This window comes from Lepus europaeus, chromosome 18, assembly GCF_033115175.1.
Source record: "Lepus europaeus isolate LE1 chromosome 18, mLepTim1.pri, whole genome shotgun sequence".
Lineage (NCBI taxonomy): Eukaryota > Metazoa > Chordata > Mammalia > Lagomorpha > Leporidae > Lepus > Lepus europaeus.
In genome coordinates, this window is record NC_084844.1 from 15,343,636 (window position 1) to 15,357,263 (window position 13,628).

Consider the following 13,628-nt stretch of genomic DNA (forward strand, 5'->3'; position numbering starts at 1 on the left):
CACAAGTTTGAGTCCTGGCTGCTCCACTTCTGACCCAGATCTCTGTTAATGTGCCTGGGAAAGCAGTAGAAAATAACCCAAGTGATTGGTTCCTTGAACCTACTTGAGAGACCCAGAAGAAGCTCCTGGTTTCAGTTTGGCCTAGTTTCAGCCCATTACAGCCATTTAAGGAGTGAACCAGTAGATGGAAGGCATCTCTCTCTATTTCTCTCAATCTTTCTGTAACTCTGCCTTTCAAATAAATAAAATAAATTTTTTAAAACATGAAATTAAACAGTAAATTTATTTTGGTACAAAAAAATTTGAGCTCTGTGAGGCTGGCTCTGTGGCACAGTAGTTACGCTGCTGCCTTGAGCGCCAGCATCCCATGTGGGTGCAGGTTTGAGTGTTGGCTGCTCCACTTCTTGGCCAGCTTCCTGTAGATGCACCTGGGAAAGCAGCAGAGGATGGACCAAGTCCTTGGGCCCTTGCATGCATCTGGGAGACCTGGATGAAACTCTTGGCTCTTTGCCTGTCCCACCTCTGGCTGTTTGGGCCATTTGGGGAGTGAAAAAGTGGTCTTTCTCAATGGAACAGAATAGAAACACCAGAAATCAATCCAAACATCTACAGCCAACTTATATTTGACCAAAGATCCAAATCTAATCCCTGGAATAAGGACAGTCTATTCAATAAATGGTGCTGGGAAAATTGGATTTCCACATGCAGAAGCTTGAAGCAAGACCCATACCTATCACCTTACACAAAAATTCACTCAACATGGATTAAAGACTTAAATCTACGACCCGAAACCATCAAATTATTAGAGAGCATTGGAGAAACCCTGCAAGATATAGGCACAGGCAAAGACTTCCTGGAAAATACTCCAACAGCACAGGCAGTCAAAACCAAAATTAACATTTGGGATTGCATCAAATTGAGAAGTTTGTGTACTTCGAAAGAAACAGTCAGGAAAGTGAAGAGGCAACCAACAGAATGGGAAACAATATTTGCAAACTACACTACAGATAAAGGATTGATAACCAGAATCTACAAAGAAATCAAGAAAATCCACAACAACAAAACAAACAACCCACTTAAGAGATGGGCCAAGGACCTCAATAGACATTTTTCGAAAGAGGAAATCCAAATGGCCAACAGACACATGAAAAAATGTTCAAGATCACTAGCAATCAGAGAAATGCAAATCAAAACCACAATGAGGTTCCATCTCACCCCGGTGAGAATAGCTCACATTCAGAAATCTACCAACAACAGATGCTGGAGAGGATGTGGGGAAAAAGGGACACTAACCCACTGTTGGTGGGAATGCAAACTGGTTAAGCCACTATGGAAGTCTGTCTGGAGATTCCTCAGAAACCTGAACATAACCCTACCATACAACCCAGCCATCCCACTCCTTGGAATTTACCCAAAGGAATTTAATTTGGCAAATAAAAAAGCCATCTGCACCTTAATGTTTATTGCAGCTCAATTCACAATAGCTAAGACCTGGAACCAACCCAAATGCCCATCAACAGTAGACTGGATAAAGAAATTGTGGGACATGTACTCCATAGAATACTATACAGCAGTAAGAAACAATGAAACCCAGTCATTTGCAACAAGATGGAGCAATCTGGAAAACATCATGCTGAGTGAATTGAGCCAGTCCCAAAGAGACAAATATCATTTGTTTTCCCTGATCGGTGACAACTGAGCGCCAAAGAGAAAACCTGTTAAGTGAAATGGACACTATAAGCAACAATGAACTGATCAGCTCCTGTCCTGACTTTAGATGTACAATGTAATACTCTATCCTTTTTAGTATTTGTTGTTGTTGTTGTTGTTCTAGTACTATTGGTTGAACTCAGTAATTAACACACAATTATTCTCAGGTGTTTAAATTTTAACTGAAAAATGATCCCTGTTAAATCTAAGAGTGGAAAAAGAGAGGGAGGAAATGAACAATTAGGAACATGCTCAATCGGACTGGCCGTAAATGGTGGAGTCAGAAATGTGCAGGGGATTCCAACACAATTCCATCAAGATGGCATGTACCAATGCCATCGCACTAGTCCAAGTAATCAATTTCAGCTCACAATTGATAGCTCCGATAGGTCTAAGAGTCAAAGAGATCACACAAACAAGACAAGTATCTCCTAATACTAACTGATAGAATCAAAAAGGGAGAGAAAGATCCAACATGGGAAGTGGGATACACAGCAGACTCATAGGATGGCAGATGTCCTAGACAGCACTCCGGCCTCAGAATCAGCCCTCAAGGCATTCAGATCTGGCTGAAGAGCCCATGAGAGTATAGCAGGCATGGAAAGCCAAGATATCATGGAAAAAAAAAAAAAAGACCTAAATGAATGATCTCTGTGAGTGAGATCCCAGTGGAAAGAACGGGGCCTTCAAAGAAGGAGGTACCCTTCTCCGAAGGGAGGAGAGAACCTCCACTTTGACTATGACCCTATCGGAACAATATCAAAGTCAGTGAACTCTAAAGGCTTCCATAGCCCTGGCAACTCATGACTAGAGCCCAGGGAGATTACTGACGCCATGAACAGGAGTGTCAAATTGTTAAGTCAGCAACAGGAGTCACTGTGTACTTACACCCCATGCGGGATCTGTCCCTAATGTGTCGTCTAAAGCCAAGTGATGCTAGGACTGGTACTGAAACAGTATTTTTATACTTTGCGTTTCTGTGTGGGCGCAGACTGATGAGGTCTTTGCTAATTATATACTGAAGTGATCTTCTGTATATAAAGAGAATTGGAAATGAAAAAAAAAAAAAAACAACCTGGTGTTAAAATGGAAATGGCATAGAAAATTAATTATTTTGAAAAAAAAAATTATGTAGGACCTCTGTCTTTAATGTGCTGTACATTGCTATTTAATGCTATAATTAGTAATCCAATGGTAGTTTTTTCACTTGATGTTGCTATATGGGCAAAATGTTGAAATCTTTACCTAGTATATACTAAACTGATCTTCTGTATACAAAGAGAATTGAAAATGAATCTTTACATGAATGGAAGGGGAGAGGGAGCGGGAGGGGGGAGGGTTGCGGGCGGGAGGGAAGTTATGGGAGGGGGGAAACCATTGTAACCCATAAGCTATACTTTGGAAATTTATATTCATTAAATAAAAGTTTAATAAAAAAAAACAAAAAAAAAAAAAAGAAAAAGTGGTCTTTCTCTATGTAACTCTGCCTTTTAAATAAATAAATATATCTTAAAAAAAATTAGATCTGTTGTTTTTTTCGAAATATATATTTTCCATGAACTTGTTGAAGATCTCACATATGCATGAATTTGTTTTTTTTTTTTTTTTGGACAGGCAGAGTGGACAGTGAGAGAGAGAGACAGAAAGAAAGGTCTTCCTTTTTGCCGTTGGTTCACCCTCCAATGGCCGCCGCGGCCGGCGCATCTTGATGATCCGAAGCCAGGAGCCAGGTGCTTCTCCTGGTCTCCCATGCGGGTGCAGGGCCCAAGGACTTGGGCCATCCTCCACTGCACTCCCTGGCCATAGCAGAGAGCTGGCCTAGAAGAGGGGCAACCGGGATAGAATCCGGCACCCCGACCAGGACTAGAACCCGGTGTGCCGGCGCCGCAAGGCGGAGGATTAGCCTGTTAAGCCACGGTGCCAGCCGAATTTGTTTTTTTGAAAAGTGAGAGAGAGAGAAGGAGACACACACACAGAGAGCTGGAAAGGGGGAGGGGAGAGGAGGAAGGGAGGGGGAGGGAGGAAGCACTATATAAAGAGTTTGATACTATCCTTGGTTTCAGGCATTCTCTAGGGGTCTTGGAATGTATCCTTGATAGACAAAAGGGGACTACTGTTTAGTAAAACACTTTGGGGAATGCCATACAATTTATATGAGACCTACTTTTTTCATTTGTTTGTTAAATCCTGTGTCCAATAACACTAACAGCAGAGCCTGCGGCAGCCACAGGATTTAGTTAAGGCATATCTGAAGAGTCTATTTCTGCAAAGGGAAGGAAGGAGCTAATGAACATAATTGGAACACTTTCTTTGTACTTTGTTCTATTCCTGGCATTATACTACATGATCCCACTTTATTCTCACCAACTCTACTGCTTTTATGTAGATTAAATTTTATGTAGATTAAAAAAAAAAACAAACCTGTCTCAGGATCATTATGCAACTTTTCCCAAAAGTCATAGTTTCTAGAAGACATAGGATTTATATGTAGATAATCTAACACAGAAGTTCACGTTCTTTCCATACAGCTTTTTTTTTTTTTTTTTTAATGAAAAGCATGTTTCTTCCTTTTTTTAAAAAATTTATTTGTTTATCTGGAAGGCAGAATTACAGAGAGGTAGAGTCAAAGAGAGAGAGAGAAATCTTCCACCCGCTGGTTCACTCCCCAAATGGCCACAATGGCTGGAGCTGGGTCAATCCAAAGCCAGGACCCAGCAGCTTCTTCTCGGTCTCCCACATGGATACATGGGCCCAAGGACTTGGGCCATCTTCCATTGCTTTTCCAGGCCATAGTAGAGAGCTGGAACAGAAGTGGAACAGCCAGGACTTGAACTGGCTTGTGCGACATGGGATGCTAGCACTGCAGGTGGTGGCTTTACTGGCTATGCCACATTACCAGCCCCATATTGTTTCTTTTGAAAGTTTCTTTCACAGGTAAATATCACAAAATCTATTGAATGGTATCTCCGCCAGGAGCTGGAAGTAATTTTTCTAATGAATCAGCATGAAGTAGGCTGAGCAGCTTCCCCACAAGCACAGTTGTCTCATTAGGGCTTGGTGAAGAACATGGTTACAAAGGTCATAAAACCCCAGCAAGGCCAGAGAGTTTGTCTTCCTGAAGAGTCACAGCAAATCTTGCCTATTGTTAAGCCGGAATAAGCTCTGCGTTTGCCAGCAGTGTTGCTGGTGTAATCAGTAGTGTACCTGCTCTTGAGAATGCCAGCTTCATTAAAGGAATCATTCTTTTGAAAGGGTAGTGTGGAACAACAGAAAGCACACCTCCACTAGGATGCCCACCCAACAGAATGGGAAGCAGTTTGACATCCAGTCTGGTTTACTGAGCTGAGGAAGATTCCCAAGTCAGGTTCAAGCTCATTGCAACAGAGCACTGGGCTATTAGTGAAGTCTGCCATGAGTGAAGAATGGGGGAGTGATGATATATACCATATATCTGCAATCCCTGTTCTAGTTTTCCCCTCTTCTCCCACCTATTAACTCTCTAACTTTGGGCAAGTGATTGAGCACTTGGGGATAAAAGAGTATGACACCTTATTTATCTAAAGGCAGAGTGGCTAGACCAGCTGATCTCTTCAAATCTCTCTCTCTCTCTCTTTTAAAACCATTTATTTAGTTATTTTTATTTGAAAGACAGAGTGACAGAGAGAAATATCTTCTATCCTTAACAGCCAGGTTTAGCAAGGTCAAAACAGGAGCCAGAGACTCCATTCGGTTCTCCCATGCTGGTGGCAAGGACCCAAGTATTTAGGCTGTTATCCACTGCCTTTCTAGGCACACTAGCAGGAAGCTGGAATGGAAGTGGAGTAGTTGGGACTCAAAGCAACACTCGGATATGGGATGTGAGTGTCCCAAGAGGTTTAACCAACTGAACCAACTGTACTGCCTGCCCTTTTGCAAATATTTTTTAGCTATCAGGTTTGAGATTATAATTTCCAGTATAAATCTCAGTACTGACTGGACTTTAATGGAGTAAGTCATTGATGATGATGACAATAATGTATGTGTTTGAATTTGAAATTTAGAGAGACAGCAAGCTCCCGTTTACTGATTTACACCCTGAATACCCATAGTGGATGACACAGGGCTGGGATGAAGCTGGAAGCTAGGAATACAATCCAGCTCTCCCACCTGAGTGGCAGGAACCCAACTCCTTGAGCCATCACCACTGCCTCCCAGGGCTCTCATTAGTAGGAAGCTGGAGTCAGGAGCCCAGTATCTAACCCAGGCACTCCAACGTGGGGCGCTGGCTTCGGTCTCTTAACCACTGGGTCAAATGCCCAGCCTATCACTGGTGAGTTAAATGACGGTAAAACTTCACAAAAAGCAAAAATAATGTTTAAATGATTCTGCTCTAAGTTGAGAGATGAACAATGGATTAATTCTTACTTCCTATCTGAGAAACACTCAGGTCTGCTCAATGGCTAAATGACAGCCTGTGCTCCCTAGTGGGATCAGTGAACATTATTTAGGAGAACCCAGGCATGCAGGGCAGCGTTCTAGATTCTACACAGACACAGAGTTTTAGGAAAAAACATTGTGTGAAAACAAATTAGTTAGCTTCATCATAGCCTTGCCTTGAGAAGGCACAGACATGGTGTCTCCTCTGTGTAAAATTTTCAATGAGGAACACATCTCACTTTTTAAATACCCATGCCCTATGCAATACATACAAACAGGCTCAGAATTGCTTATCACAGATCTATGTCTTACCTGGGATCACAGAGAAATTTGGTTTTCTCTCCTTCTTCTCTCCAGATAAGCCATTCTCGAAAAGAAGGATGTACAAACATACGGGTCATGTCTCTGCGCTTGATTAGGAACATGGAGAGGTTCTCCATTCTCTGCTGAAAATCCTCCCATTCTAACGTGCCTTCAATGCTGCCAGCATTAATGGCCTGGAAGATATGCTCATCAGTCAGTGGGTGCAGGGAGGCCACTGCCACATTCAGAAGAGGCATCACCCGGTCAAAGGAAGACTGGGTTGGGAACTTCATATTGCACTGGAGTAAATACACCTCGGAGAGTGAAACAGGAACTACTTTGTAGCTAGAGCTCTTTAGCACTAGATAGCCTTTCTCTATGAGGTCAAATGTGAGTTTCAGGTATAGATAGGACCCTTGACTTAGGGTCTTGAGATGAGAACTCAGTTTGCCAAATGTAGTATTGTCCATTTTGCCATTAAGTGAAATGTTATTCTGGATCTCTGAACTGCTGTGGATCCGGTGCAGGATGTAAGCCTGCAGGTCCTGGTCTATGGCTTCATTCTCTTCTAGTCGATCCAAAAAAATCCTATGGAAAGGCAGCAGCTTGGTAATTTCCTAAAACAGATGGAGAAAGAGAGAGAGACAGAAAGACCTTCAGTTTCCCCTAACTCTTGTGATAGACCATAAGGTCCACAAATTTATCCTCAACTTCTGAGGGGCCAAAGGAAAGAGGGAAACATGATCAGGTATTAGTAGCCACAGATTAAAATGATTTAGTTGCACAGTAAAGATACAATTTTTCCCAATACTGACACTTTAGATTATTATTTAAATGGGTCTTTGTAACGGGTATTTTAGGAGTAACTTCTCAGTCAATATTCTAAATACTCATATAGGAAATGGAGTGCTATATATATCCTTTGTTGTAATTCTCCTCGGTATAAAAACCATGGCATAACACCAAATTACAATTCAGTGTGAGAAATATTGAAGGGTTCAAATAATGCCATATAAAAATGTGGCTCTCTAACCCTTCTAATAAGATTACTACATTTTAACACAAGCCTTCTGGAGATGCCAAGAGGAACACTTCTAAATAGTAGGCAGCTTGGTATCTTGGTTATCTGCTTGGAAACTATATTGGGGAAAGGTGATAGGCTTTGTGACAACTCTTACACACTGGATTCCATCCTTTCTTATCTACTTATAGACTTTGCTCATTTAAATACTCTCTTCTGCATCAATTTTTCTTCTCAGTTGGACTACACATACATATACATCCTTACACTCTTCCTTCCAGCTACCACCCTGTATCTGTCTTATTTTCAGTAAAACTTCAGAGGAAAGTTTTCTCTACTCACTATCTCTAATTCCTCTCTTCCAATCCTAGTCTCCATTTGCTCCAATCAAGCTTCAACCAACCACTGCACTGAAATGGTTCTTTTCAAGGTTATCAGTAATCTTCATCTTGCCAAATCCGAAAACCAAGTTTAAATTCTCATCTTTCTCAGCCTCGCAGTAGTGCCTGACAGTTGATCACATCTTTCTGCAGCTGTTTTGGGGGCATCACTTTCTACATCTTGCTTCCACAGTATGCTCCTTCAATTTTTTTTCTTAGCAAATTGGTCACCTTTACCTATCCTTTTCTGTTGGCTTCTCTTTCATTTCCCAGTCTGCTTGGGGCTTGGACCTCTCTTCTCTTCTCTTGTCTAGCCATTCTCATTCCCTTGAACAGTTTTCGTGCAGGTGGTTCTAAATATCATGTATAGGTGGATGGCGTCTAACTGTTTTCAGCTTAGTCGTCTCCTCTGAGTTCCCATCTTCTATCTCTGTCTATTCAACTTTGACATACCGCTATTTCATAGACAAACTTAATGTGACCAAATCAGAACTACTAAATTCTGTCCCCTACCCAAACCTTTATTGTCTCACTAAATGGCATTACCACTGGCCCTACCACCAACTCCTCAGAGGTATCTACAACCTTTTTCTTTTCCTTGAACTAGCATTCACTTGTTTTCTCACCAAAAAACTCAGGCTTCAAGTCCTTATGACTTTCCTTCAAAATATATTCCAAATATGACAACTTCCTATGGATTCCAGTTTAAGCCACTATCACTTTCACCTGTACTTCTGCATCCATTCTTGAGTCCCTATATCTTACTACTTACATAATAGCCATGCACACACTTTATGAGACTCTTTGGAGAGGACTTTCCTATCTACCCTAACTAAAACAACCTCCTTCTCCATTTATCCCTTTATCCTATTTTAATTTTCCTCACAGCACTTAATATACTTGTAATTTTAGTATACGTTTAATTTTTTACTTATTTGTTTCCCTTATTAGAATACAGGCTTTATGAGGGCAGGGTACCTCGTGCATTATTGAATCTGTAGCCCATAGAAAAGTGCCTGACATGATCAAGCACTTCAGAAACATTCATGGAAATTATATGACTGATTAAACATGAGGGTACATGCTTTAAAAATCTATGAATTATTTTAATGTCAGAGCTAAAAGAAAGTAATTTTTAAAATTTTTAGTTGAAATAAGTGAAGTATTTGGAAAGTTACTATAAATCTCTGTCCATGAAAGTACTAAAATAGGAACTTTGTAGATGAATATATATTGTATTTTTTCTGTTCTTTGGTATTGGTGAAAAATCAAAAGTTAGCTCTTCTACCCAAGCTCAAAATTTCTTCTGAGACTGCACGTGGCATTATGTGAAAATCTGTATGAAGATAACATCGCCTAAGCACACACTTGGTAAAAGTAGTCAGAGACTGTGTTCCTGGACATTTCTTCTGGCCATTTTATTCATTAATAATCAAGTTACTGGCCAATAATGATAGGCTAGGTAATTTTTAGTTGTAAAGATGCATTTATGCTGATTCAGTCACATTCTTGAACTTAAATTACCTTGAGATGACTAATAAATATCTGCAAGGTGGTGGCCAGGACTAGAAATATAGTTTTTACCGTTAAAAATATAGTTTCTAATTGGTCAATGTATAATTCCTAAATGCCTGGGAAAGAGGAAAAGGAGGGACTTTACACAAAACTATTTTCTATGCATTACTATAAGGATGTATCAAAGTAGTGGGATGGATATAATGTATGATATTTTAATATTCATCAAAAGAGGGAGTGGCTTGAAAAAGGGCAAGAAACACTGTTACAAATGAACTGTGACTAAGTAAAGAATAAAAAATACCAACAATGGCAGGGAGAATGGTGGGGAATGTGGAATCACTTATCATTAGCCCATTTGCTTTTACAGGCTCAGTTCCACATTTTGGGTACATCTTCTGAGCCACTGAGTGATCAGTTAGTGAGCAGGGAAGGCAATTTAAAACACAGTATCTCCCAGTTACAGTAAATTTAATACAAAGCCCTGTCATTGCTGTTTGTTAGAGGAGGGCATTTACAGAAGAAAGTCCACTTTCATGCCACAGAACAGTTGCTCCAGTAGAAGCATAGGGAAGAACTAGAAAATCTGACTCTAGACACTAGATTGAACTGGATTTTGCACAGCATTAAATGATAAAAAAACATGAAACAAAAGTAAAAGTATTGGGGCTTTCTTTGCACTGCTGTCATCAGGACAAAGTCTAGAAAAATGGAATTTCTTTTTTATTTTAAGGGGCATTTTAGCATTTTAGGAATCTGTTATACACAGAGAATGCTTACTCCAGATTCTGTCTCTTACTTTAAAATATAAGGATAATTCCTAAAGAATCATTTGTAAGAATAATTCAAATGCTCTAGGATATGGTTGAGGTTTTGAGTTATCACTAAAGGAACTAGGACCTAACTTTTTCAGTTTAAGCTCTTTCCAAGGGAAACAATTTATGGTTCAAAAGCAAACAAACACATACCTGTAAACTGGTCCTAACTGTTACAATTAGTTTGAGCCAAGAAGGAAATTTTCCGATCATTTTACTCAGAAATGATACAATTGTATCCCCATAATCCGGTTTGTGAAATTCTGCTTCATTTAATCCATCAATTAAAATGATGAAATCTTCATCTGGGATTTTTCTCTCTGAGATAGAAAGAAACAAATTACTTACTAATTACCAAGTGGATAAGTTAGTTCTTACTGGGTTTTTGACCATGTATCTGTTTGAAAAAAAAAATATTAGAAAAGGCCTCTTGTGTTTACTGAATGCTTAAGGTAAATAATTTATTATAAAGACACAGAAGACATTTAGTGAATTCATACTGTTGTTTTTTTAACCAGGTGTGAAAGCTTTTGTCACAAATGTATGATATAAATAAATAGATCATCATTTTCAGAAATTCTCATATTGTCAGTTATAAATAGCTTAAGCCTTGGAATTATGAGAATTTCCACATGGAAATTCATTTTTCTATCACACATGAAAATGCATAATAGACAGTATTCTGTTTTCTCCTAATTGATAATATTAAAGAGAACAGGATCACATGTTCTTTTGAAAATTTCCTGAAAAAGGTCTAATTTAAAGTCAAAAGCAATACATAGGGCTCTATGTGATGTGTGCTGGAAGGAAGAGTCGAGAGAACACAGAACAGGTGTCCCAGTCAACAGACCTGAGCTGGGCAGCTAGATGCCCAGATCCTCATGGCTTCCTATCCTGTACCAGAAGTAGCCTCAGTGAGACCAATCCCTCGTGAGCTCTACCAAGTGAAGCAGGAATCCCAGGGAAGGACAGGATCTGCTGTTTGTGTCTGGTTCCCTTCATCACTTTACACAGATCTAATTTGATAAAATCAGTTTATTTTCAGGGCTAGGCCAAAGAAGCAGGCTTGGTGAGATTTTAAGCTGCTTCTTTCACTAAATTCTTACTGATTCTTGAACCATATTAAACAATTAGAGACTTAAAAAACACCCAGACTGAATGAACATTTTAATATAAATGAATGGTGAGTAACAAGCAAGAGTTACTAGTTCGTAGGACCTTGCCTGTCCAGAAGGGAGGAAGGCAGGAGGAAGAGGGCAAGAAGGGAATCACCATTCACAGAATAAGACATATTTTAACATTAAAAAGTAGGAGGACATTATTTAATCTTTATATACTCACATATGTAAAAATCCACATTATATCCACATCTATACAAATTCTACACAGTTCTTATTTTCTTAAAGATTGACGGAAAACTTTAAATGGACTTGCATCTGGGAGTAACTGCTCTAGTCATCTAGTTCCTTGTAGATGCACATTATTTTAAAGATTTTATTTATTTGAGAGGTAGAGTTACAGAGAGAGAGACAGAAAGAAATGTTATGAGCTGAGTCAATCTGAAGCCAGAAACTTCTTCTGGTCTCCTGCATGAAAACAGGGGCCCAAGCACTTGGGCCATCCTCTACTTCTTTCCCAGATCATAAGCAGAGAACTGGATCAGAAGCGGAGCAGCTGGGACATGAACCAGAGCCCACGTGGGATGCTGGCACCGCAGGTAAAGGCTTAACCTACTATGCCACAGTGCTGGCCCCCATGATATTCCACATTGTCTCTTTATATGTACACTTAACAAATACTTGAACTGTCTTCCTTAGTAGTCTCATTTAACACTCTACCTAGATGTCCAAGAGAAGCAAAAATTATATTGTCTGCAAGTGAACACATGGAAGCTGGTACTAAGGTCAGAACAGTTTAGTACTTGAGGCCTTATTGCTAGTGCATCCGAAGAAACGAGTAAGGGTGAAAAGACGTATATCAGCTAATTTTTAACAAGAAAACCTTCACATGATAGCTGATTTATTTCTTTTACTTGTAGTAACAAATAAAATGTCTCTCTTCACTTCACATTGGTGGCTGAAGCTAGAAAACTCTAGCTCCTTTTAAAAATTACCTACTTTTAAAATTACTGCAATTTAAATACATCAAATTGCGAAGAAATTAACTATATACTTTGATGAGTTCTGACAAATATATGTACTCATGTAACTAATACTCTAGTCAAAACAGAACATTTTGGCCAGCGCCGTGGCTTAACAGGCTAATCCTCCACCTAGCGGCGCTGGCACACCGGGTTCTAGTCCCGGTTGGGGTGCTGGATTCTATCCCGGTTGCCCCTCTTCCAGGTCAGCTCTGTGCTATGGCCCGGGAAGGCAGTGGAGGATGGCCCAAGTCCTTGGTCCCTGCACCCACATGGGAGACCAGGAGAAGCACCTGGCTCCTGGTTTCGGATCAGCGTGACGCGCCGGCCGCAGCGGCCATTGGAGGGTAAACCAACGGCAAAAAGGAAGACCTTTCTCTCTGTCTCTCTCTCACTATCCACTCTGCCTGTCCAAAAACAAACAAACAAACAAACAAACAAACCCAGAACATTTCTATCACTCCAGAAAATACCCTCAGGTTTCCTTCCAATCAGTCATCCCAGAACAACCAGTGTTCTGATTCAGCCATCACAGACTTCAGTTGCTTCTTTTGCTTGACATATTATTTCTGAGACTCATCTACACTGTTGAGTGAATTACTGGCTTGTTCCTTTTTATTACTAAGAACGAATATACTAAAATCTATTTATTTTGTTAATAGTCATTTGTGTTGTTTCCTGTTTTTGAATAAAACTTCCAGAAACATCTCATATGAATATTTTTTGTAGACCTATTTTCATCTCTTAGGTAAATATATATGAGTAGAATTGCTTGGTCATAAAGTTAATGCATAAGAATCTACCAAATCATTTTTTTTTTATTCAGCAACTTTAATTATAAAAGTCTTTCATGTTCTCAAAAAATGGAAAACCAGAAGGCAACAGTCTGGCAGTACAAAAATATACAACTGGAAGAGATTACCACCCAACTAGATCTGACAACTAAATCCAAGTCCACATCCTGAAAATAAAAGCACATTTAGACAGAGTAATAGATCAGCGGTTCTTATATGCCCAAGGATGTTCACCACCTGGAACTCTTCCACATTCACAGGGCTGGACCATCCTGGAAAGCTAACCTAACGATCCTGGAATCTGGCTGTATTTCTGAACCATCTCTATGACCAAATCATTTATGTATTTATTTATTTAATTTTTTTGACAGGCAGAGTGGACAGTGAGAGAGAGAGAGACAGAGAGAAAGGTCTTCCTTTTCCGTTGGTTCACCCCACAATGGCCACTGCGGCTGGCGCGCTGTGGTCAGCACGCCAGGCTGATCCGAAGCCAGGAGTCAGGTGCTTCTCCTGGTCCCCCATGAGGGTGCAGGG

At 40.0% G+C, this 13,628-nt stretch overlaps 1 protein-coding gene across 15 annotated transcripts in view; it reads right to left on the reverse strand.

The window, feature by feature from the left end:
- Nucleotides 1-13,628, reverse strand: part of TANC2 (tetratricopeptide repeat, ankyrin repeat and coiled-coil containing 2) — a 449,007-nt gene that overhangs the window by 67,951 nt on the left and 367,428 nt on the right. For 14 of the 15 annotated variants that reach the window (XR_009868432.1, XR_009868431.1, XR_009868430.1 and 11 more), the window contains 2 exons: nt 10,314-10,480; nt 6,439-7,046 (listed from right to left, as the gene is read on the reverse strand). Coding sequence is in view for 12 of the 15 variants with exons in the window: in XM_062215498.1 (XP_062071482.1) it covers nt 6,439-7,046; nt 10,314-10,480 (775 nt within the window). In the remaining 3 variants the exon portion in view is untranslated. The remainder of the gene's footprint in view (nt 1-6,438; nt 7,047-10,313; nt 10,481-13,628) is intronic. The other variant, XM_062215506.1, reaches the window with a different exon arrangement.